General features: G+C 38.3%; 4 protein-coding genes across 6 annotated transcripts in view; 2 read left to right on the top strand and 2 right to left on the bottom strand.

The window, feature by feature from the left end:
* Positions 1–1,709: 1,709 nt before the first annotated feature.
* On the bottom strand, positions 1,710–3,693 carry LOC128212518 (acetylcholine receptor subunit beta-like). Its single transcript, XM_052918003.1, has 2 exons — positions 2,576–3,693; positions 1,710–2,368 (listed from the first exon to the last, which is right to left on the bottom strand). Exons 1-2 carry the CDS (start codon positions 3,546–3,548, stop codon positions 2,130–2,132), a joined length of 1,212 nt encoding a protein of 403 aa, XP_052773963.1. The 5' UTR covers positions 3,549–3,693; the 3' UTR covers positions 1,710–2,129.
* A 36-nt stretch (positions 3,694–3,729) lies between these two features.
* On the top strand, positions 3,730–8,438 carry LOC128212517 (acetylcholine receptor subunit beta-like). Its single transcript, XM_052918002.1, has one exon. It carries the CDS (start codon positions 3,863–3,865, stop codon positions 5,084–5,086), a length of 1,224 nt encoding a protein of 407 aa, XP_052773962.1. The 5' UTR covers positions 3,730–3,862; the 3' UTR covers positions 5,087–8,438.
* Positions 8,439–9,780: 1,342 nt separating this feature from the next.
* On the bottom strand, positions 9,781–16,841 carry LOC128211938 (TNFAIP3-interacting protein 1-like). 3 transcript variants are annotated; one of them, XM_052917090.1, is made up of 8 exons: positions 16,706–16,841; positions 15,854–16,320; positions 15,252–15,545; positions 13,204–13,275; positions 12,160–12,402; positions 11,383–11,637; positions 10,945–11,076; positions 9,781–10,375 (listed from the first exon to the last, which is right to left on the bottom strand). In XM_052917090.1, the coding sequence occupies exons 2-8, from the start codon at positions 16,292–16,294 to the stop codon at positions 9,812–9,814; spliced, it is 2,001 nt and encodes a 666-aa protein (XP_052773050.1). In that variant the 5' UTR covers positions 16,295–16,320; positions 16,706–16,841; the 3' UTR covers positions 9,781–9,811. The 3 variants fall into 3 exon arrangements, with proteins under 3 accessions (XP_052773050.1, XP_052773051.1, XP_052773052.1); XM_052917091.1 differs by having other exon boundaries at positions 16,639–16,721; XM_052917092.1 differs by lacking the exon at positions 16,706–16,841 and adding an exon at positions 16,532–16,668.
* Positions 16,842–19,657: 2,816 nt separating this feature from the next.
* The window catches only part of LOC128211980 (RCC1 domain-containing protein 1-like), a 43,546-nt gene continuing 37,161 nt past the window's right edge, over positions 19,658–26,042 (top strand). The window contains exon 1 of the mRNA XM_052917182.1: positions 19,658–19,794. Within this exon, the coding sequence (XP_052773142.1) occupies positions 19,786–19,794 (9 nt within the window). The 5' untranslated portion in view covers positions 19,658–19,785. The remainder of the gene's footprint in view (positions 19,795–26,042) is intronic.

Below are 26,042 nucleotides of genomic sequence, written 5' to 3'. Positions count from 1 at the left end.
AGTTTAATATTTGTTCTAGATACGCATGATATGTTTTACGTTGAAGAATCGAACGAAACGGATGGCAAATAATTGGGTTTCCGGGTTACATGTACCGAAAACGCGAACTATAGAAGAACATTTTTACAGAATTCAATCGGAACTCCTCGGCCATTTTCCATCCAAAACAACCTCGGATGTATGCCGGTATATCAGTAGAAGACGTTTGTAAAATTCTAAATAATAGTATTAGTTTAAAGTAGTGTATTAGGTGTATTTTGTATTACTAAGTTACAATTGATTGTCAGTGAAATGTATACTTGCATAAATAATTAAGATTCCAAACAGTAAAGGCATATCGTAAAACTGTTAACTGAAATAACTTTGCGATGTACATACAGTGTAGTTTAAATGTTAAGATTTCTGACATTCTAAACCGTCCATATACATCGATGGAAAATGGCCGAGGAGTTCCGATTGTAAAAAAAGCCTTTGACAAAACTTTGTGACTTACGTCAATTCAACATATAATAACATGTTGGAAGAAATGTAGCTCCTAGTTTTTCTTATAGTGTTAACTTGCCCCGGTAGTTTGCACAAGCGTTGGTGATTATATGTAAAATAATATATTGTTATTATTTATTGTTTAAGTTGTGCGTAAGATTCGGTAAATTATTTGTCGAATGACTTATCGTGTCAGTCTATGTACATATATTATCTATTATATTTTATAAATAAATATCAAAAATGTGTTCCATATCTTCTGAGTATTGGCCTAATCTACAACTACATCTGTTTCCATGGCAACATTAAAGGGTCACTCTTCTAAATTTCATGTTGGTGATATTTCCTTTCAGTGATCAACATTTTATTTTTTTCCAACGAAAAGGTAGTATTTCTCGTAATCCAATACATCTATTTCAGTAAAAACAGCAGTCAGCCGTTATTGACTTTCATCAGGTGAAGCGGTAGATAGAAAGAGTTGCTGACCCAGTTAATGGGAAGTTTACACAATATATTAGACCCTATATATAATGGGCTGATTGTTTAAAACTGTGTTGTTATTTTTTAATGAAGTGCTAATATGTTTAAGTAAAACAATTACAGATGTTCAAAACAGTTGTCTTACATATTTTTTTTGAAATACTGCAGATCACAAGTGTATCAAGTAGACTTCCATAGCAGTAAAGATTTGAAACTTAACAACGTAGAAAACGTCATCGTTGTTAACTTTCAAATATTTACACAATTCTAAACAACCGGCCCAACGTTTAAATATGACTGGAAGCCGGCTACAATTCAATTATTTAGTTTAAACATATTTATTTTACAACGATTGTGAAACAAGTTATTACAACAATATATTGATCACTCTCGTTGGCACGATTTTACGCGAGAGTGGGTCTTGTGTTGTGGGGGAAACTGGAGCAAACCCACTTGTCAGGCTTGGTGACCACAAACCAAACTCACATGCGCCAAAGCCGGGAATCGAACCCGGATCGCCTACGTGAGAAGCGAGTGCGCTAACCAGACAATTCAATTATTAGTTACGTTACGTATGCTCTGTCTTTTTGCTGGAATGATCTAGTCCTCCTCAAAATGTGTCCTTAAAATAAATAACCAAGTGAAATACTGCAAGTGTTTGTGATCATTCGGTGAAATATATTGCTATCTTACATTAGATCAAACAATTATCGCCTCAGACTATATTAATAATAAATTAAACGTAATCAACAGCAAGAAACAGTATTTTTATTTCTTTGAAAAAGTGCATTTGGCGGCAATGACACACATCATACAAATTATGTGCCATAATAGTAATCAAAATCAAACAATAACATTTGGCCAATTGCTCAGCCTTTGTCAAAGCTACAGTTGTCAACAGCCTCGTTGTTAACTTAGAAATCCTTACTACTCTGAGAGTTTCATGGACATATGTCTTTCAGATATTGAGAAAACTGCTTTAGCTATGCTTACTTTATTTAAACACCACTGCAAATAATAAAATAGTCCACCTTTAAATGTTAACAACTATGCCGGTGTTAACGGCGTTTAACAATACTCTGAACAATCGGCCAAATTCCATTTAAATTAGAAAACCGTCCAAACATGAAAACAATGCATGGTCAGCAACAGCAGCTACAGCAGTATTAAGCAAGGGCGCCTTTCACGGCTATGACGCAGCAGCCAGATGTGATGCCCGCGATCAGAAACAGGAAAACCCAGAAGAAGACGAAATCCAGGGCGCCCACCGCGTCTTCCCATGTGACGTCATCCGACAGGCGGCGCTTCACCTCCTCGATGGTGAGTCCCCGGACGTAGCCGCCAGATTTCGCAAAACACGTGCGGCACCGCATCCGTCGGATACACTTAGTGAGGCTCTGTAGACCTGTAAGCGGAAGAGCTCGAGATGCATGACATATCACATAGAAGAAGTAGAAGAAGAAGAAGCAGCAATAATAATAATAATAATAATAATAGTAATAATAATATAATAATAATAATAATAATAATAATAATAATAATAATAATAATAATAATAATAATAATAATAATAATAATATTAATAATAATAATAATAATAAAATGAAAATACTTGATGGGACAGGCACTTCCGGTTCACGCGCGAAGAGACGGAGCTGTATAATTGTGATCATTGAGATGAGCGCGCTGAGGAAGGTAACGAGGAAGAGGTAGGCGGAGAATGTAGACACCTTGTCGGCCGTCCGCGGAAGCTCCGCGCTGATGATCGTCAGGAACACCGCCAGAGCCAGGAAGGCCGTCACTGCGAATCCCGTCTTCTCGCCGGAAGACGCGGGCAGCGCGAACACGAACGCGTTCAAAACGGCGAGCATAATCACGGGTATGAGGATATTCAGGAGGTAGAAGAGCGGCTTCCGTTTCATCTGGATGGCGAACGTGACGCCAGATGATGTTGTGGTTTCAAAGTTGTTCGCTTCCGTTAGTTCGATGCTCCACTCACTGTTTTCGCTGAAACCCGTCATGTCAAGCCCCCCGGTTCCCACCGTCGCCATAAGAAGATTCTTCGGATTACTCCAAACAACAAACTTCAGCTCACACGTTGTTCTATCAAACGGGAAGTATGTGACGTCAACTGCGCATGCGCTTTCGAAAACATGATACGGACGCCACGTGACCACACCAGTACTTTTCACCCTAACGTTATAAAACTTGTTTCCCAGTCCAGTCAAAGTTTCAAACCCATTCTGTAACGCGAGATCCGGAAGCCAGATGTCCGATTGCGGGATGAGCACTTCCGGTACGTCAGGGTCATGCCACTGGTTATGTAGAACCTCGTCCGTCCACGTGATCTCGAGGAACGCCGTGGTTTCCAGCTTCTGCTCAGAGCTGTCGAAGTTGTTGATCCCGAGCAGATGGAGGTCGACGGATACGCCGACCGCCTGCGACTGGTCGCTCAAGAGCGGCCGCACGCGGCTATCGTAGTTAGTGAAAGTCGTGGTTAAATGGGTATTCATGTCCGTCGCGGAAACGCCTGCATGCGCCTCAGTGACGCAGACTGCTAACACGCAGAATAGTAACTCCTTCATGTTTTTATTTTATTAACAATATTTTGAGGTGATAAGTAAGAATATGTTTAAAACTTTCTTTCTATTGTTTTAATTTAACTAATTGAAATCGATACGTAATGAAACCTAATTATCTGTGCAGTATTTTGTATTGTTTTCGCAACACCTAGCGCTCACCCTGAGCAAGAACAAAAGACACTTGTTTTCAATAATTCTATATTTGTATATTCCATATTCATGTTTAATCTGCAATCTTTCGTGTTTTTTAAAAATAAAATAATTATGTATGTACATTTATGATGTTTTAATAAGATTGACGATAAAAGACAACAAAAATGGATCGTTTCGTAATTCTGTTTGCCGTCGTGTTATACAGCACCATCTTACTAAATCCAGTAAGCTGCATAACATCGGAAGAAATGCGCCTGCACCTGGGAAACGTACTGCCGGTTAACTATACGACCTACATCCGGCCTGTCTTGGATCAGTCAACCGCCGTGGCCGTGACCGTCGACCTGCATCTTATCGGGATAAACTCTTTTGACAACCAGGAACAAAAGCTGGTGACGACGGCGTACTTGGACATTCAGTGGACGGATGAGGTGATCGCCCGGAACTGGGGTGACGCGGGAAACGCAGACATTGAGGAAGTGTACGTACCACAGGGAAACGTCTGGGTGCCCGACATGGCGCTTCAGAATGGCTTTGAGACAATGGTAGGGTTGGGAGACTCGTTTCTATACATCCGTATAAAAAAGGACGGGACGGTTCTCTGGCGGCCGTATCAAGTGTTTGAAAGCGGATGTGAAGTAGTGATCACATTTTTTCCGTTTGACAAAACGTCGTGTGAACTGAAACTTCTGATCTGGAGCAACACCAAGGAAAAGGTTTCGCTATCGCAGGGCACGATAGGGTTTGACACAAGTCTGTACGAAAAGAACTCCGAATGGGACATCCTTAAGACATCAACCACAGAAGTCACTTCCGGTGACAATTCTGGAATTCTTTTCATTATTGAGATGAAACGGAAGCCTCTAGAGTATTTGATCACTATACTCGTGCCTGTAATCATGCTGGGTCTCCTGAACGCTTTCTTGTTCGTACTTCCGGCGGACTCCGGGGAGAAGACCGGTTACGCAGTGACGGCGTTCCTCTCGTTTGCGGTGTTCCTTACGATAATTAGCACGGAAATGCCGCGCAACTCGGAGGACACGTCCATGTTCTCGCTCTACATCTTCATCATGACGATGGCCAGCACGGTCATGGTGGTCGTCACAATCATCCAGCTGCGAATCCACCACCGCCCGGAGGAGCGGCCCGTCTCCCGCCACTTTTACGCCATCACACAGTGCGTCCGTAGGATCCAATGCGCAATCTGCGTAGGTGGCGGCCATGTGGCCCGCGATGTCAAACGTGCACAGGAAGCGGAAGAAGTCACGTGGAAGTCCGTATCCGCCGCCATTGACTTCATAGGCTTCTGGACATTTCTGATCTTTATGACAGTGTTTACGGCGACAATACTGGCCGTTTCCATGCTGGGGGATAAGTATCTCCAGTGAAGATGTTACATAAATCGGAGTTCATTTTGAAATTGTTATTAACCATTAACCATTCGACGTATGGGAAGCAACTCGTACATAATAGTATAGAGAATTACTTGCACAGTTGTCTTTCTTTAAAGGGCAAGAGATACTCAAAACCTTGATGGTCGCAGACTACTTAATAAATTCTCTATATATTCTATAGACAGTTGAAAGATTTGCTCGCGAAATAACACTGATGTATAATCTTTCACGAACCCTAACACCATAATTATATGGGGAAAAAGTTTCAAGTGTGTGCTAAATGTTTAACAACGTTAGAAATAAAGTTATGTTTTTATAAGAAAAATAAAATTAGTTGAACGTAACCACTGTGTAATAGGGCATCACCAGTCGTTAAATTTTAAGTTGATTATTCATCCTCATCCAAGCCACTCATCTATTGCTTTTCTAATACCTTCGTATTTGTTAAAGTGACACTCTTATTCAAAATCAATACATACACATGTATAACAAACATAAATTTTGACAATAAACCTTTAACTACTTACTAAATTATGCATTTATGGAAAATATTAATTACTGAAAACAAGATTTTAACCATGTATTGAATAGCAGAAAGCGCAAACATATTAAATGAATAATGAATTCTTAAAGATTTACTGTGGTTCTCTATAGTGTCATAAGGAAGAACAACCGTGTTTTATGCTCATTTCTTTCAAAATAAACTCGGTAACTTCATAAGAACCATTGTTTTCGACATGTATTCATCCTTTTTGGAATATTAAAACAATACTAATAATTGTGTTAAATCTTATTTGGGAGTAAGAGTGCTTGTTTGAAAAAAGAATGTTGTTGATAATCGTTTCTTTCTGCCCAAGATGTTTACTTTTGTTATAACCACTGACCTTTGTTCTTTTTTACAAGCGACGCAATTATTATGCACCAGTCAATTGTAACCTCGGCACTCCAGGTCCGGGGAATAGCACGTGCACGGACTTTGACTTTTGGTCCAGCCATGCCCGAGTAAAATCCCCGCCCTGCGGGGACGAACTGTTGGTAAATCCCCGCCAAATGCTCCCGCATCCCAGCGACCCTAGGCAAGACCCATTCCCCGCTATATTTGGCGCGAAGATAAAACCACCGCATTCACCCGTCACTGCGGGGCCACCTGGAAGGTAAAAACATGGCCCATTTCCCCGGTATACCCCCAGACCTGGTGGGTGGGGGCGGCCGTGGTTGCAATTGACTGGTGCATTACAACTCTCGAATTACATTACCCTGTATTTTAATCCGTAAACAAGATGTTTACACTGATGACAGATAAGCAGACAGGTTTAAATATCAAGTCTAAACTATCTTCCTCAATCATTACCTATCATGTATGCAATTCATGTTCTTGCTTCATGTACTTTTATACAATAAATATTGTTGAAACCAAACTGCATGTAGTTTAGTCGTATTTTTGGAACGTTAATGGCCCGCCAACTAGTAAAGTTAATATGTATAAAACGCACCACAAACTTATGAGTACCTCTATAACAAATCGGAGTAATGCTCACTATTATAGGAAATCTAAATGAACATAAACATAGAAATCCTTAATGGGTCAGGGTTAAACAAATAGTTGGAATTCAACACAAAACAAACCGAATTCGACTTAATATGCGTTAAAAGAACTGTTTCCCATGACTTTTGTATATATGGTTTGGTACTAAACACTATTTTCAAAAAAAAAAATTGTAAAGTGAACATGCTTTAAATCCTTTACATTGTGAAATGGTTTAAACTTATATATTCATTATAAGATCCATCCTATGTGCTATTGCCGTATGTATTTTAGTTTGATTTGTTTAAATGTACTTATATGTCACAAGAAACTATGTGGTTTACGTGAATAAAAATATGTTCTGTTCTGTTCTGTTCTGTTCAATGTCTTGCAAAAACAAATGGGCCAATTGTGCAGGACTTTGGTTAAATCAACACAATGATTTACGACATAGTTGTTAATGTTTAAAGGCGAAGTTTTTCATGGTGTGCACATATATTTAAATAAAAATAGGTACAGCTGAACCAGTTGTCTCGGATCATGTTCGGAATATTGCGGGTCATAAGCTTGCGTGTAAGCTGTAAGTGAATCTATAGTACAGTCTGTTCTTACGTTTGATCTTATTGAGTGATATGTATTTAATAAGATCCAATCACGTTATCAAATACAAGGGATTTCCCCTTTAACTTAATAAAGCGATTACCTCATTCAATTTGTTTTCTTATTTCTGCAAAAGATCTTGGTATATTTACATTAATAGTAGAACTATTTAGTTCATTAAAGCTCATATTTTACTTTTGGCAGACACTTAAAGCTGGCTATATTCATATAAAATATGATTACTTTCTTGGCATAGCAATGCAGTTATGCACCAGTCAATTGGAACCACGCCCCCCCCCCGCAGGTCCGGGGGTATACCGCGGATAGCTGGGGAAATGGGCCGTGTTTTTACAATCCAGGTGGTCCCGCAGTGCCGGGTGAATGCGGTGGTTTTGTCTTCGCGCCATAGGAATGGGTAATGGGTCTAACCTTGGGTCCCTGGGGTGCGGGGGCATTTGGTGGGGATTTTACCAGCAGTTTGTCCCTGCAGGGCGGGGATTTTACCTCGGGTTGACTGTATCGAAATTCAAAGTCCCCGCTATTCCCCGGACCTGGGGGGGGGGGTCGTGGTTACAATTGACTGATGCATTATAAGTACGGTATTATTTTCCTGTGTGCTTTTTGTATTTAATACTAAGTGTTCTTATTTGAAGTGTTTAGTAGAATGTAAAGATATCAGCCGTTTCTAGTTCGTCATCTTATTGATTTTCGATTAGTGTTGTCTTTTTGATTTTCTCACACTATTTTGACCAGAGAAATTTAAATACATTCTGTGGTGTAAAAATTGATTGCATAATATAAATAAATTTATAAGAGGCAGAAGAATGGAGTGTATTACCGTTATTGTTCCATAGAATGTCAGGGTTCTTTTTCTCCATTTGTTTATAATTTTGATACAATTGCAATTCAGGTCTTGCATTTGGATAAGATTCGCACCAAAGTAAACACCAAGTGCTTCTATGTAAGCTTTAAGAGACATGATCATGGTTTGTAAACGCACTTTATACGGATCTTTTTAATTACGAAATCATAAGGAGTGTTAAAACTAAGATACTGTCGGCTGTAACCCTTCAACAAATGTTCATATATACTCAAATATTGTCTTTGAAGTCCATAATTTTGAAATGCGTTACTAACGTGATTCAATAAAAGGCTGTAGCGTGATAAGTTGATTGCCATTATCACGTGATGCTACCAATGTTTTCAATAAAGGTTTAAATATCCGGGTTTTCATTTTTCCCGTTACTGTACCGGCGTGGGTTCGTTGGTTGTTTGATTATACTTTAATTGTATATTATTCTGCATTTTTGGTATCAAAGAGTTAAAAAAATACAATACATACGTTTTCAGATGCATTGCCAGGGAAAACATTTTGGTGCCAAAACACGAGCCCTTTAATTGGATGCCAGGAACGTCGTCAGTTTTACACTATCTCTATGTTTACCAATCCATAATGCATCCATGCTGTTGTTTTTAAACACAGACACGCGGCTAAATCCATCAATCATTTTTAAAATAACAGGGAATTGGATTTTCATTTTTTTTTGCAATTCATGCTCTTGTATCATCTGCAAGTTATGCTATGTTTATGCATGCATTTGTTGACACTTTAATGTCATTTATTTATTGACATCAAAAGACCAAGGATTGTTTGTTTCGGAAAGGATTTTATTCTCATATCTCTAAGCTAGCGGGGCCAATTTACTATTTTTATTTGGATATAATTTACGTAATATTTTCTTCTTTAAGAGCTTTTAGACTTAAAATATGAATTGTCTTATGATTACACAGAAAAAACAAACATATTTTATCTATCAAAATAAATTTAAGTATATAGTTTAAGTAATTGACATTTAAAGCTGCACTCTCACAGATTGACCATTTTAACAACTTTTTTATTTTTTGTCTTGGAAAGAGCAAATTTTTGCGTACATGTCTGCAAACCAATGATATAAGATTAGTGACAAAAAATAGGATCGTAGAATTTCATATTTCCGTTCGAAAATTAATGTTTTATGGCTTAAACCGTTACTAACGGTTTAAGAAAAATGCATAAAATATCAATTTTTGAACTTATATATAAAAATCTGCCATCTGATTTTTTGTCAGCAGTCTTATGTAACTGGTTTCCATGGATGTTCGCAAAAATTGACTCGTTCCAAGACAAAAAATAAAAAAAAGTTGTCAAAACGTTCAATCTGTGAGAGTGCAGCTTTAAGTATGTGTTGGCTTGTTGAAATAAGCTACATAGGCATGTAAAGCTTAACAAGTTTCAAGAAATTGGGGCCCGAGTATTAATATGTTTTTGAGCAATGGTCAAGGTTAAACAACGTTTTGCACGCTGCAAAAGGCGCCACGCTTCGACGAGACATAGAATGTTGTCATGCCTCCACTCAAACTCATACCTGCTTAAAAAGACGCTACCAGCCCGTCTTTTCGGGAAACCGCACTTCTGGGGGTACGCGTTTCCCATGCGTGTAAACTTACCCGGGAGATACACTCTTCAATTGAAACTCAGTCAAGTTTTAAAAATAGAAAGGAGAAGAACAATGAAACGAGACAGTTGGGTCCATGAAAATATTTCATCATCACAATTAATCACAACAACTTTCAATATGTGCAAGAAGTTCGGGATGCTGGGTGTTTGTAAAACCTTTGTCACAGGAAGGACACCTGAGAATTGTTTCTACCGGAAGTGACATAGTTTGGCGCATGGTCTGATCTGATGACGTCACTTCCGTCGTTAGATCATAACTTGTCCGTTTCGAATTCGGAGGAGATCCGCTGTCTCTCGCATGATCAGAATCTTTAGAGTGAGAGGAAAACGATGACGCATTTAAAGATAAGAATTTCTCATCGTCTTTACTTTCCCTTCGGTCCGGGCTTTGCCCAATGTATATTCGTTGATCCGGCACGTTCGGTACATTGTACACTTGTCTAAAACTTTGGGGCTCGGTGCCGGGATTTCCACTATCAGTATTGTCAGTCATGTTGTCCATAATGACGGGTCTGTTTTCAACGTAAACGTAACTTTCCATCGTTGGACTAGTGACGTCACTGGGGTTAGTCACGTGTGCGCCATCTATGACGTTGAATCTGTCCAGGTTAAGACGCACATCACGTTTAGGGCTGCTGCTCACGCCGCGCGCGGCCAAACCCTGGAAACGACAAGAAAATCATACATCCAAACTATTTATAACAAAACTTAGTTCAAAATATCACGCCAAGTCCAACTAACCATTATTTATCAGGAAAAACCTTGTTGTTGTTGTTTTTTACTATAATATCATTCCTTAGCATTGTTTTAATGCGCTTGTTGTCATGGAAATGATCTATTTATATTTTATGCAAAGCATTTATTTTTTATTTATTTAAATGCATTATTTTCCTTAACAGATTTTTAACCGTAGTGGGGAATTTGTGACCACCTAGCTATTAATCAAAAATCCCATTTATAAAAGCTTATATGTTATATCAGTACATAAATCATATGGTGTTTTTTATGAAGCCTAAGGAAAATTAATCATAAATGCATTAAAAAAAATAAAAATGTTTTGTATCTACCTATACTGCCTTTAAAACGCAAAAGTTAACCAGCGATCACAGTTTACTCCCCGGCTTAACTTTACACTTTTACATGTAAAAAATAAGCTGAGCCATAAATAACTGATAATGGAGATGCATCTATCATGGCTGCACAGTATAGATGTATAAAATATGTTCATACCTCACAGCTTTGCTGGACAGCGTTATTGTGGAACGGAACCTCGGAGTACTCGTTCCGGGGCGCCGGGTAATCGTTCCTGGGACTTACCCAGGTATTCGCCATGTTGGACATAGACCGCTTTAGGGACTCAATCTAAAACAGAAATAGGATACTTGTGTATATTGAAAATGTAAAACCGCAAGTCTTCAAAAATATTCTAACAATGATGTAAGAAAGAAACACAAATTTCATTGACTTAAACCACGCTTTGAAACTAAAATATATATCGAAATAATGCTGCCCTTAACATTACGGGTGTCCCAGAGTTCTCTAAAGCAGCATCAGGCTTACGACATATTATTTGAATAAATGCTTTTTCTATATGATATATACACGTGTTCAATTAAACAACCCATAAAAAACCTCGTCTTTTTTCCAGCGTCATTCCCAATAACCTACCTCTTTCCTGAGTCGCGTTGTTTCCGTTTCCAGGCGGGACACCTTATTCTGTGCACGCTCTCGGTCGCGTCTCTCGCTCTCAAAATCCTCCGTACAAATCTGAATCTGAGCCTTAAGCGCCTCAATCGTTTCCGACGCATCCGTTCGCCCACCGCCGCCACTTCCGCCATTCATGGCCGGCGCGGACCGCAGCTGCCGCATTTCCGCTTTCAGGCCCCCAATCTGCTCATGCGCGTTCTCGAACTCGCGTTTAAACTGCAAAAAGGGAGAAACAGTGAATCATCTGTTAACAATCGCTTGTGTGTTAACTTTGTCAAACATCCTAAAAAGTTGTCAGATAAAATTTTAATCGAAATCTAAATTACTTGTTATAATGGTCAGGCCTTTATATACAATATAATTACAGACCAACCAGCACATTTCGATCGGCCTTTCTAAAAGGGCCTGCAAACCACCAACTACATTTGATTGGAACTGCAGACCACCCAACAAATTTCGTACGGCCTTTCTAAAATGGCCTGCAAACCACCAACTACATTTGATCGGAACTGCAGACCAACCAACAAATTTCGCACGGCCTTTCTAAAATGGCCTGCAAACTACCAACTACATTTGATCGGAACTGCAGACCAACCAACAAATTTCGTACGGCCTTTCTAAAAGGGCCTGAAAACCACCAACTACATTTGATCGAAACTGCAGACCAACCAACAAATTTCGCACGGTCTTTCTAATATGGCCTGCAAACCACCAACTACATTTGATCTGAACACCTACCCTATCTCTTTCGCTGACTATCTGGGTCAGTAAACGTTTGTGGTGCTCTGTTTCTTTTGAGAGTCGTCTGTTCTCGTCGAGCACTTGGTTCACTTCCGCCTGCGTGTCAGGTGCTAGGTCTCCCCGACGCGCCTCGAGCTCCGCCACTTGTGCCCGGAAGTGCGCAAGTTCTGTCTGTAACTGCGTCAGGTAGGCGTCACGTTGGCCGTTGTGTTCCTGCCAGCGTCTGTTCATATCGTACACCTGAACGGACGGACAGACAAGTTAGATTTTTTCGACGGTAGAGACAGACATATTTCGCTGCATTTTCGTACACCAGCCCCCGATTTCTAGAAACTTCTTAAGTCCCTTTTAACAGGATTAAGCTTAGCTCACTATTTTTGTTTTTCAATAATTTCATAATATTAACTTCTTCAATAGTTTGTTATACTTTTGATAGGAATTATCTTCATGATAATCACAAATAACCTTTTTTCATTCATCAAAATTCAATTTAAGTATATGTATTTCGGCTCATTAAAATAAGCTTCTTAAGCCTGTTTAGCTGAAGAAGTTTCGAGAAATTGGGGGCAGAACGATATGATGCTATGCGTACATTATCAGATATCTGATGAATAAGAATAATTTTGCTGGTATACTTGAGTTGTTAGATAGTAAAAATATTTTTAATGTCCTGAAGCGCTATACATTAACTATCATAAGTTATTTCCTTACTTAGTCAAATTCATAAAATGTTCAAGAAATGTATAGTTGTTTTAATATAAATATAAATCATGATTTTTCAGTAAGTCAATACAAAATATATATTTCAAAACAATCATAGTATTGTATCATATGACGGTTGAGATACTAAAATTAGGAAAATGACTTCAGTTAGGAAAAAAATTAAGATTTTATTTGATTACCGGAAAATGTTTAGTCATTACTTTCAATCTAAGATAGTAGATTAATCTTACATGGGATGAAATTGTTCATACATAGTCAATGTGTTGTCTAACACAAGAGACAGCTAATAGTGGAGTGTAACCTAACGGAAGTTCCTACCTCCTTATGCTGTTTCCGTAACAATTTGTTTTCCTCTGCCATGCGCGCCAACTCGCCGCTATTATCACTCGACTGAAATACGCAAAGAATTCATTTGTTAAGAAATATAATACAAAACAATAATGATCTTTTTAAAATAGCACAAGCAGACGCATATTTCAGATACAAAGCACAAAAAGACGTAGACTTCAGACCTGCTTTACATCAGCTTACAGTGCACCTTCAAACAATATGCACAGTGAATGTGGTGGCATATGGATGCATGCAAAATCGATGCGGTGGCATATGGGAATCAGAGGCGGATTCCAGGATTTGATGTTAGAGGGTTGTAACTAAAGGGCGTAACCCAGCGTAACCTTTTGACTTACGCCCCTCACTAAGAACCGAAATTTATTTAGCTTAAAGAGTTGGCAGGGATGGGGGGGGGGTATTTTACCTAGTCCGGAATTTGGATTTGACATCCCCCCCACCTGCTCCATAAATGTGATTTAGATCACAAGTGGTTGTAAACATCCCCTGGGTCCCTATTCTTACCCCGAAATACAAACATTTTATTCGATCTCACAATAATATTTCTTCAAAATTGCTTCAAAAAGTGTAGTAATTACCGCGACGACGTGCGCCGATATACACGAGGCAGTGTCGGTCAGAAATGGAATAAAAATCATAAAATGAGCATATTAAGTGTGTAATAATAAACTTGGCCCCCATCTCCTACCGACACTGTCAAAAAGATTTGAATCTAAAAAGAGGAAGTTACACCGAAAGGACGCAAAAAACCTTATGTAAACGAAATTATTTTTGTAAAGTGATGCTTGTTAGTCATATTAATTTAGAACATGTTATTTTGCAATGCCTTGTTTTTCTATAAAAACCACAACCCTTGTACTGCTTTTGTAAAAAGTCACGACTTCTATAATTTAACAACAAAAATATTTTTTGCTACGTGATGAAATTCATAAATGTTAATTTATTTGTTTGTTATGAATGTAAACAACAGGATACGGTACGCGATGTTACCAATTTAGGTAGTACACTGTGGTGCGTTTTTAATTGCGCGCACTGTAACCCGGAAACTCTCGAACAATCAGTGAGCCATATTATCGACGCTAGAGCTGACCAATCAGCGCGTTGTTGACGAAGGAGGAAGTTTAACGAAGGGGCGGTAAATAAAATTCCCAGGTTATATTTACCAATAATTTAGGTGACAATTTGAATAAACAAAGTGAAACTCAGGTACGCAATAAATTGATAACCGTTAATTGACCTTGGTACAATAACTTATTGTGAAGCTGAAGATAAGGCTATTTTTAGGGGGCCGGAAAAGCAGCAATACATGTATATCTTAAAATCGGCATAAAGCTACAAGGCAGATAAGACATTCCACAATATCGTGGCACAAATGTAATAAAACTTCTCTTCCTGATCCATTAAATGGAATTTAATACCACACGCATTTAGAAAACCTGAAAAGATTAATTATCATGAGATATCGTGTAATGTTAACCCGCGCGCATTGGATAGAAATCTTATCATGAATTAAGAGAGCGAGGTCATCGTTCGTCGACTTGAAGCAAAATAGGATAATAGATTTATAATACGAGTGTCAATAATGTTTATACCAGAAATTGACATTATTTTAGTCGACTGAATGATTGTTTGGTTAACATTAACAGCATCTTACCAAGCAACAACTTTAAAACCGCTACTGCCCACCAAAATGTACATGGTGGTTTCCAAATAGAACTTCAAGGTCTGTTCGCGCCAGTTGGATGCATTATAGCCTGATCATAGTGCATCCCTAGTTGGGATATTATGTATTTAATGGGTGCGACATCCCCTCATCAGTGGGTGAGAAATGAGGCCGGAGCTAACATTCTGGAACCCAAATCCTGGTTGTGTTACAACGTTGACTGTTACACAACCGAAAAGAGACCAGACATGGCCCGGAGCCACCCTCGGTTAAAGCAGAATCCTTGTATATACACTCGCATTTCAACAAGTCATTCCTAAAGAAAAAATGATTGCGGGTGTCGTCTTATGTTTACCTCGCTGCAAACTGTCTCCGGCGTCGTAATTTTTCCCTGTTCGTCCAATTTCCGGGCGAGCTGCCGGCACTGTTCAGCCACGCTAAATAGCTGCTGCTGGAGCGTGCGACTCTCTTCCGCTAGGTGGCGAACTTTCTCTTCCCGACTCGCGACCTCGTTTTGGCACTGTGCCAATTCCTCGCGTAACAACGTGATCGTTTGGTCCTTCTCGCTGTCCGAGGATTGGAGAATATGCTGCAGCTCAAAAACATTCGCCTCAAGTGCATTTTTTTCACGTTGGAGATCTGCATTGGTCTAAAATGACAAAAGTAATCATACGATACTTACGATATAAACGCGGTTATTTTAGCCTAACATCGTGTATTTAAATGTTTTCTAAGTGATGGTATATTTGATGGCGGAAGAGGTTATTGCATTACTGCATTTCAGTAAAAAAGAAACGTTTTATACTGAGCTCATAATTTACTAGTAAGGAACATTTTTTAAAGATGCCGAAAGCAGACGATGCAAGTGCGACGAACATTTAAAACGAACTTAAACTTCATCTTAATTGCATAACTGCTGTTACTTGTTAAGAAAGTTCAAGTAAAGCGGTGCCATACCTGTTGTAAATATGCTAGTTCCTCCGGATCCCCCGACTTCGACCGAGCGAGGTTTCTTAACCTCGAATTTTCGCGGGTCAAGTTTTCTAACAACCGTTTTGAATGTCCGGGAACATACGTTTCATTTTCATTCAGCACAATTTCCGTAGACAATCCATGTTTTTCCAGTCGACTTTGTAAGTTTCTTATCACAGTTTCGAGCTGTCCAATCTTTTTCTTTAAACCTACACTTTCCTGTTTCGATTCCTGTAAAAGTTTAGAGACTGTCTCTGCTCCCCCTTTCCGAATTTTATGAGACTGTAAATCCTCTTGCAGCTTCCTAATGAGCACTTTGAAATGTTCAACCTTCTCTCTTAAAGCGTCTCTTTCCACTTCAGGTGCTAAGCTGCTTCCCGAAAGGCTTGCAATTGGCGACGTTACCATAGTAACTGCCGTATCCATGTTGTTGTTTCTCCCAGCAAGTTGTTCTAAAATTATAAATCAAACAGAATATTATAACGACTTCGCTGCTGTTCGGGGCAAATGTCACTGTTAAACAAATATGAACTATATAAACTTGTACATAATAAATTGCTATACACTTCATCGACAAATAATACAAGTTAAGGTTCTTTTGAAATATAAAGCAATAATGAATGAAATGTAACATTTATTAACAGGGCTATCAAAGAAACGCACATTTCAAAAATGCATAATCACGGTCATACAGTGCAACATTTGGATCGACCCTTTCAGATTTTTCAATATACAATATACGCTAAATTAAAACTAGTTCATCATTATACCTCTGTTTAATACAAGGTACTGGATATTCGTTCAGAATTTTGTAAAACGAAATGAAAAATACTTTACCCTTTATACTATCCAGACATCGAAACTATGAGCTAAAACTAAAATCCCCTCGATTGTTTACCAACTACTCATGTTCTGTATTGTATTGGGAAATCCCCGTGTATTCCCGTAACTTCAACTACACTGCGAAAATAAATGACAGCTACACTACATTTGTGATTGATTGATGACGTGAACATTTTAACCCCAATCTTTCAAGTTGATAACTATTTAGTGTTTTATCAATGATTCAGCTGAATTAAAAATATATTTATCTAAGAATGTTATTCGACATAAATTCATGGAATTGAATACCACCAGCTCTTTAATAAAAAAATGTTTAAAAAGGTTAAGAGATCATGTTTTCCAGGGTAAAGTGTTTTTTTTCAATAAGTCTTTATTAATTTATTTACCTGACTACATACATATGATTAATAATTTATAGATAAGAGATCTACCAGCGTAAACTGGTAAATTGGGCTTTATTTGTTCAACTGACTATATTTTCATGTCAACGGTTTGATTTTACCCGGTATAGCAAGACAACAATACCGTATTATCTATCGATTTAAGTAGGTCAACAGTAACGCTCGATTAGCGAGTAGGGAGAAAATGGGAAGTCGAAAAAGTTGAGTGTTTTACGATCCGGTGTCTCGACGGGAAACCGCGAAAAACAATCTCAGAAATTATGTAACATTAAATTGCATTCCCCAATTACTTTGAACAAAGCTTCGCAACAACCACTTCCGGGTTTAAAGATTCCCACTTGAAACACATTATTGTATTTATTGAAAATAACCCTGTCTGTGATCATTTAGAATTAAACATTTAAAAAATGGTTTAGGTGTTTTGCTAATGTGACGTAGCATCAGAGATTTTGATGTCTGTCCGCATTATGGTTTGACCCCTGTGCAGTATTAAAGAGGATTATAGATGCCTAAATTTGTTTTTTGTTGGTTGGTTTCAGTGTTAATGCACCAGTCAATTGTAACCACGTCCCAAGTCCGGGGGTATACCGGGGAAAGCCGGGAAAATGGGCCATGTTTTACCTTCCAGGTGGCCCCGCAGTGCCGGTTGAATGCGGTGGTTTTGTCTTCGCGCCAAATATAGCAGGGAATGGGTTTTACTTAGGGTCCCTGGGGTGCGGGGGCATTTGGCAGGGGTTTTACCAGCAGTTCGTCTCCGCAGGGCGGGGATTTTGCCCGGGCTTGGCTGGACCGAAAGTCAAAGTCCCCGCTTTCCCCCGGACCTGGGTGGAGGCGTGGTTACAATTGACTGGTGCATTATGAGGCATGTCCGCGAGGACGGGACATTCAAGATCTAACCCCACCGCTGTTCAGCTCATTAAAATGTAACCACTGTATTATGAGGCGGAGTATGAAGCCGAGAGAGAGAGAAAAAGAGACGGAGGGTCAGGACGGAGGGTCTCCTTAGGTTAAAGGAGACCGATCATATTATGGGCACGTCATCTTGGTTCAGAGTTATAATGAACTCAACGAGTCATTCCTAGGGGAGACTTTTCTAAAGAGTGTGTGTGAATGCCAGTCTGAGAGTACTTATTCGTGCACTGATCCGCATTTACAGTATTTTTCCCAAGTACATAGATATATGGTGTTTTGAAACACACATACATGCTAAAATGTTACACCAGCGGGCACATGTTTACAAACGATCTAAATGCTGCACTCTTACAGATTTACCTTTTTGATACTTTTTTTGAGTGTAGGACAAAAGCCCTCCCGGACAAAAGCCCTCGCGGACAAAAGCCCTCCCGTGAAAATTACAGGGCGGACAAAAGCCCTCCCGTGAAAATTACTGGGCGGAAAAAGCCCTCCCGTGAAAATTACAGGGCGGACAAAAGCCCTCCCGTGAAAATAACAGGGCGGACATTTCCGTTTGAAAATAAATGTTTTATGGCTAAAAAGGTTGTCAAAACGTTCAATCTGTGAGAGTGCAGCCTATAATCTGAACCTAAAAAGAGACACTTATGATCTATGTAATTAATTAAGAAAATGCAGGTTTCTTTATGATAACATAAAGAGAAAAATCTACCACCGATTCTCCTCAAGACTGAAAAGTAAAATCGATTTAGAATTTTACAGATTTAAGACTGATCGTGACTCTTCGTGAACATCGGCCCAGTTTGTGGTTGACAAATTATGATTTCAGCGACTATCATATTACAATGGAAAAGTTATTCAAAATCATTGACAAATATGGTGTGTGCGAATTGAATTAACTATTAACATACACTTGAACTCACTATAAAGCCGCACAAGAAATTCCCCTAAACAAAATATCAGTCAATGGATTCGTACATTCCGCGTTTAAAGGTGCACTCTCACAGATTTACCATTTTTACAACTTTTTTTATTTGTTTGTATTGGAAAGAGCAAATTGTTGCGTAAATATCTGCAAACCAATGCTATAATATTGCTGACAAAAAATCAGATCGTAGATTTTCATATTTTCGTTCGAAAAGTAATGTTTTATGGCTTAAACCGTTACTAACAGATTAAGAAAAATGCATAAAACATCAATTTTGGAAGTTAAATATAAAAACCTGCGATCTATTTTTGTCAGCAGTCTTATATAGCTGGTTTGCAAGATTTTCGCAAAAATTGGCTCATTCCAAGATAAAAAATAAAAAAGTTGTCAAAACGTTAAATGTTCGAGAGTGCAGTTTTAACATAATCTAAATTGATTCATAAAATTTAACGCCTTCCTTATACAATATGTTTACAAAATAAGGCCTTGATTGAAACGCCCCGAAACCGGAAATATTCATAATGAATAATGACTTCTCAGCCATAAATAAAAACAAACTGCACTGAGATACTTCAAACACGTACCACAAATATTTCGAAATGTTGATAATTTTTTTATTTAGCCCAGTAAATTAATGCTTGCGAATTCAACGAAAGTTACTTCGCTCGAAATTCAATGGGCTGAACGTTTATACGCCAACTAACGAAAGTGGTTTAAAAGCAAGGTGTGTGTGTTTAGTGTAGTGTTTGAAAATCGGACTCCATTTGCTATCGATAATCGATTCGAATCGGACCAAGCATTTCGATTTACTATCGGACAATAATCGAAAGTTTATGATATCAGTAAGCAATACATTCTTTATTCATAGTATCATCATGATCATTTAAATGGTTAAACCTGAGATCAGTACATGTGATGCTATAGTCATGCCATTTGCAACAGTAAGTAAATTGCCATAACCTTTTTCTGTCTTTTATAACTCAACGAAGACATAACAACACGACAAATGCTTATAATTTCACATTAATTACAAAATGATGCACACCGCATCAAGTAAGTTATCTTAGCGTATTATCCATGTAAAAGCATATTAAATATTTGTGAACCAGCTTAACATTCAATACACTGTTTGAACATTTCATTAGAAAATCTTAATTTCATAAAACTAAATGAATTACAAACGATACTAAAAAGGTTTTAAAAAACAGAATACATCGAGCCGGGATCCCCGGTATTTGCAGGTAAGACCGGGCCTACTACACCATGGAGACAGGTTATTGAAGAAGGTTTTATGAAATATATAAACAATTAAATACAATTTGTAATTTTGGGAAAGTTTTTACGCAAAAGTAAGAGAGTGACCTCCTATGTAAAAATGACTTCAACGAGAATTTACCGGAAACAAAAATTGACATTTACTCGACATTTACCACAACAAAAAATCAGTAGTTACCGGAAGTAGCATTGGCGACATCGATTTTGGACAACCACTATCGATAGTCGCCGACATAGCATTGTCAGCGACGATTAATCGATTGTACTCGATTATCGTTTCATCACTAGTTTAGTGTGATTAGACTTTATATTATATACCCCCATCCCTGATGGCGTGGGTAGGATCCCACGCACTGGGTACAAGGTGCACCTTCTCGTTGCCTCTTGCATTGACTCACCTTCTGGGTCTTAAAAAATCGTACCAAAAAGGCCTAGTTTAAGGAATGTTTGGCATGATAATCCCCTGCTGTGCATCTCCTGCGAATTGCACTGGTGTCACAGTAGGTGCCAATTTCTTGTGTATTTGGGACTTGGCTCGCGGTCATTTAGGGTCCATTTATATCATGAAACCCCTGAAACTGCACAGCAGGACAATCATATTTTAGATCTGATAAGACAAATAGGCAAAAAGATTAAGATCAATAAACAGAGGTTGTGTACAAATATACGTTTTTTTTGTTGTTGTTTTTTTGGTCACTTATAGAAGGATTAAACTAGGCCTTTAAGCCAAGACTCCGGTAATTAATGCTAGAAATGGACAAAGTATCATTTATAACACATTATTTTACATAATCTTTGTATACGGTCATAAATCTGTCACGTGATAATGTTCTTAATACAGCCGAGTTTATCACTATCAATTTCCAGCTAGAAACCGTGTGACAAAGTTGCAGTTCTAAATCTTTTGTACTTGAGACTTTGCGTCAACATGGGCCATAGTTTAAACCCAACAAACCTATTATTTCAGAGTGATTCATTGGAAATTAAAGGAAAGGCAGACAGGAAAGGCAGACTACATAGAATTCGGTTGAACTAGTGTGTTATATGCCTCCAAAATAAACTGAAGGCAGACTACGGTGTTTGGTCTCACAATTTGGTTAAATTAGAGAGTTCAGTGCCTCCAACATAAACTGAAGGCAGACTACGGTGTTTGATCTAAGAATTCTGTTAAATTAGTGTGCTCAATGCCTCCAACATAAACTGAAGGCAGACTACGGTGTTTGGTCTCACAATTTGGTTAAATTAGAGAGTTCAGTGTCTCCGACATAAACTGAAGGCAGACTACGGTGTTTGGTCTAAGAGTTCTGTTAAATTAGTGTGCTCAATGCCTCCAACATAAACTAAAGCAGACTACGGTGTTTGGTCTCACAATTTGGTTAAATTAGAGAGTTCAGTGTCTCCAACATAAACTGAAGGCAGACTACGGTGTTTGGTCTAAGAATTCTGTTAAATTAGTGTGCTCAATGCCTCCAAAATAAACTGAAGGCAGACTACGGTGTTTGGTCTCACAATTTGGTTAAATTAGAGAGTTCAGTGTCTCCAACATAAACTGAAGGCAGACTACGGTGTTTGGTCTAAGAATTCTGTTAAATTAGTGTGCTCAATGCCTCCAACATAAACTGAAGGCAGACTACGGTGTTTGGTCTAAGAATTCTGTTAAATTAGTGTGCTCAATGCCTCCAACATAAACTGACGGCAGACTACGGTGTTTGGTCTAAGAATTCTGTTAATTCACGTCGCAAATGGACGCCACCTATGAAGATTTCATTATTATATCGAACAAGACACGTTTAAAAATACTCGATAATTGTTTAAATCCGAGTAAGGGTCCTTGTTACATATACTCGCCATTTCACTTGCAACATCATTGCATGATATTAATATATTTAACTTTTTTTGTGTAATGGACAATTTTCTTTGAGAACTTGACCCCCCCCCCCTCCCCCCTCCAGACTACACAAAAGTAATAAAACGGTCGATAAGCGAGTAGGAAGAAAATGGGAAGTTAAAAAATGGACTGTTTTACGTTCCGGTGTTTCAACAGAAACCGCGAAACATAACCGAAAAAAATATCCAACTTTGAAGTCCCCCATTACCTCGAACAACAGCTTTGTCAACAACCACTTCCGGGTTCAAAGATTAGAACGTGAAACACACTATTGTATTTATTGAAAGTTACTTAATAACCCCTTCTGTGTAAATTCAGCATTGAACACTTGAAGCCTTAGACAATTTTTACATAATCTTTGAACTAGGTAATAAATCTTTCATGTGACAATTCTATTGATACAGCAGTATTAACTCTCAATTTCCTGCAAGAAACATTGTGACTTGTAACATCATTGCATGGTGTCAATATATTTTAAGTGTTTTGTGTAATGGTCTTGTTTCTTTGAGAGAGAAAAAAAACACCAATAACTGGCAAGAAAAAAGGGGCATATTTCCACTTAATTGTCATGCAGAAAGGGTTGGTCAAAAATGTTACGGCCGCATCAGTCCCGTCATATGTCATCAAAGAGATCCATGATTCGCTCCCTGGCATTGTCTTATGGCCACAAAGAAACTTTAAAATGTGCTTGTTTCATAATCGACTATAATGAACAGTTTATAAAGCATAACCTAAAATGTCCGGCTAGCACAGTGGTTAGCGCACTCGCTTCTCACCATGGCGACCCGTGTTCGATTCAAAGGTGTCAGGACATTACGGCCCATGGACATTACGGCCCAGACATAAAGGATCATATCTTGGGACATTACGGTCCATATTTGAGGCATTACGGACCATGATAATAATTACACAGTTTGTTTTCATTTTATAACGTACCATTTTTGGGGACAGTACGGACCATGCTTGAAAATATATGGATCAAAAAAATATTAATGGAATCTTGTTTTTTTGGAAATGATTTCAAATCAAGACAATGAGATTCAAAGGTTGGGGTCATGTGAGTTTGGTTAAACAGTCTTTGATAAAGGGGTAGAAAGATCTTAGTGTTGAAAAGTCTTTGTTTTGATAGGGGGTTGAAAAGTCCTGCTTCCGAGTTCACCAAGAAGGACATGTGTGTTTTCTCCGGGTACTCCGTTTTCTTCAACATCGTGCCAACGTGAGTGACTAAGCATAATTTGATATAGCTTTCTTCACAATCGTTGTAAAATAAATGACATTGAAACTAAGCTAAGATGATGTTAAAGGGACCTGTGGCCGTTTTCATAACACATCTTGCTTCAAAATTTTAACTTTAATAGTGAAAAAATGTTGTTGTTTTTTAATTTTACGAAAACTAACTAAAATTTATTCATATACAATGTACATTTACTATTTTGATCTTTTTTTTGCTTTTCATATTCTGTATAAACATATTGAAAAGCAAGAAAAAGATCCAAATAGTAAAGGTACATTGTATATGAATACATTTTATGGAAAATAGAGATTGTTTAAAATACTCATTGTTTAAAAAAAACAAAAAAACCAGCGGGCACATGTGTACCAACGATCTAAGTCTGAACCTAGAAACAGACACTTATGAGCTATGTATTTAATTTTGAAAATGCATTTTTTTATGATTACATATATAGAAAAATCTACCACCAATTCTCGTTAAAATCGATTTAGAATTTTGCAGTTTTGAGAACGATCGTGACTCTTCGTGAACATCGGACCAGTTTGTGGTTTACAAATGATTTCAGCGACTATTATTTTTCAATGAAAAAGTTATTCAAAATTGAATGAATCTATTTACATACGCTTGCATTCATATTAAACCGAATAAGAAATTCCCCTTAACAAAATATCAGTCAGTATACCGTCGACACCCGTACATGTATGCCAAGTTTAAAATAATCAAAACTGATTTATAGAATTTAACGCCTTCTTTATACAATGTACAATCTGTTTTCAAAATTGGACCTTGAATGACAACGCCCTGAAACCGGAAATATTCATAATGCATAATGACCTCTCAACCATAAATAAAAACAAACTGCACTGAGATACTACAAACACGTACCACAAATATTTCGAAAATTTTGATATTGAAATTTATTTCAGCCCAGTAAATGCTTGCAAATTCAATGAAAGTATAATTCGCACGAAATTCACTGGGCTGAACGTGTAAACGCCAACTAAGGAAAGTGGTTTAAAAGCAGGGTGTGTGGGTGGGTGGGTGTGTGTGGGTGGTGGGAGGGAGTAGTCAGGCTTTATAAATTATATACCCTCATCCCAGAAGTCGTGGATAGGATCCCACGCACTGGGTACATGGTGCTCGTTCTCGTCGAACCCTACATTGACTCTGGGACCTACTGGGTCGGCGTGTTTACAAACAGAATAGAGCCTGGGTCTAAAAATCCGTCTTAAAAATATCGTAACAAAAATCCTTAAGCCAAGACTCCGATAATCAATAGTTGTAATGGACAAAGTATCATTTATAATACATTATTTTACATAATCTTTGTACACGGTAATAAATCTTTCACGTGATAATTTTCTTGATACAGCAGTTTTTCACTATCAATTTCCTGCTAGAAACCGTGTGACAAAGTTGCAGTTTTATTTTTTTTTGTACTTGAGACTAAATGCGTCAACATGGGCCATAGTTTAAAACCAACAAACCTTTTATTTGGGAGTGATTCATTGCAACATAAACTTAAGGCAGATTATGCACCAGTCATTTGTAACCACGCCCCCCCCCCCCGGTCCGGGGAATAGCGGGGACTTTGACTTTCGGTCCAGCCAAGCCCGGGCAAAGTCTCCCCCCAGCGGGGACAATCTGCTGGTAAAACCCCCGCCAAATGCCCCCGCACCAATGGGACCCTAGATAATGCCAATTTCCAGCTAAATTTGGCGTGAAGACAAAACCACCGCATTCACCCGACACTGCGGGGCCACCTGGAAAGTAAAACACGGCCCATTTCCCCGGCTATCCCCGGTATACCCCCGGACCTGGGGGGGGGGGGGCGTGGTTACAATTGACTGGTGCATTACATAGTTTGGTTTAAGATGCACTTTTACCCCCGAATAAGATTTACCACAATCAATAATATTGTTTTAATATTCCAAAAAGGATGAACAAATGTCGGCAACAATCGTTTTTATGATGGATACCGAGTTAAATTTGAAAGAAATGAGCATAAAACACGGTATTTCTACCTTATTAGACTATGGTAGATCACAGTAAATCTTTTAGCACTCACCAATCATTTACTATTATTGCGCTATCTGCGTTTAAACTCACGGGTACACAATTGTTATCAGTTATAAATATTTTCCATAAATGCATTATCTAGTGAAGTTAAAGGTTTATTAGTCAAAATCGACGTTTGTTAATTCTGAAAATGAGTAGTAGTAAGATAAATGCGTATATTTCATCATTTGAATATTATGCTCAATGCTGGTTGGAATGAATGCCCATTGAGATGTCTTCGTCCTCATGAACCTGTCCTCATATACCGTCCAACACGTCGAAAATGGACGACACCTATGAAGATTTCATTAACATGTCGATCAAGGGACGCAACTGTTTAAACCTGAGTTAACCCCCCCCCCAACGGTCGATAAGCGAGTAGGGAGAACACGGGAAGTTAAAAAATGGAGTGTTTTACGTTCCGGTGTTTCGACAGGTAACCGCGAAACATAACCGTAAAAAATATCGAACTTGTAATTGAAGTCCCCCATTACCTCGAACAACAGCTTTGTCAACAACCACTTCCGGGTTCAAAGATTGGCACGTGAAACACGCTCTTGTATTTATTGAAAGTTACTTAATAACCCTGTATGTGTTGATTCAGCATTGAACACTTGAAGACTTTAACAATTTTT

This window comes from Mya arenaria, chromosome 12 (genome assembly GCF_026914265.1).
Source record: "Mya arenaria isolate MELC-2E11 chromosome 12, ASM2691426v1".
Classification (NCBI taxonomy): domain Eukaryota; kingdom Metazoa; phylum Mollusca; class Bivalvia; order Myida; family Myidae; genus Mya; species Mya arenaria.
This window is presented reverse-complemented; position numbering and strand designations above follow the sequence as displayed.

Excerpts from the sequence above, each read along its gene's own strand:
- LOC128212518 (XM_052918003.1), bottom strand. The coding sequence starts at position 3,548 with ATGAAGGAGTTACTATTCTGCGTGTTAGCAGTCTGCGTCACTGAGGCG. Across the intron at positions 2,369-2,575 it reads GGAAGTGCCTGTCCCATCAA|GTCTACAGAGCCTCACTAAG; the intron begins GTATTTTCATTT and ends TTCCGCTTACAG.
- LOC128212517 (XM_052918002.1), top strand. The coding sequence starts at position 3,863 with ATGGATCGTTTCGTAATTCTGTTTGCCGTCGTGTTATACAGCACCATC.
- LOC128211938 (XM_052917090.1), bottom strand. The coding sequence starts at position 16,294 with ATGGATACGGCAGTTACTATGGTAACGTCGCCAATTGCAAGCCTTTCG. Across the intron at positions 11,638-12,159 it reads TAGTCAGCGAAAGAGATAGG|TTTAAACGCGAGTTCGAGAA; the intron begins GTAGGTGTTCAG and ends CCCTTTTTGCAG. Across the intron at positions 10,376-10,944 it reads CTGTCCAGCAAAGCTGTGAG|GGTTTGGCCGCGCGCGGCGT; the intron begins GTATGAACATAT and ends TGTCGTTTCCAG.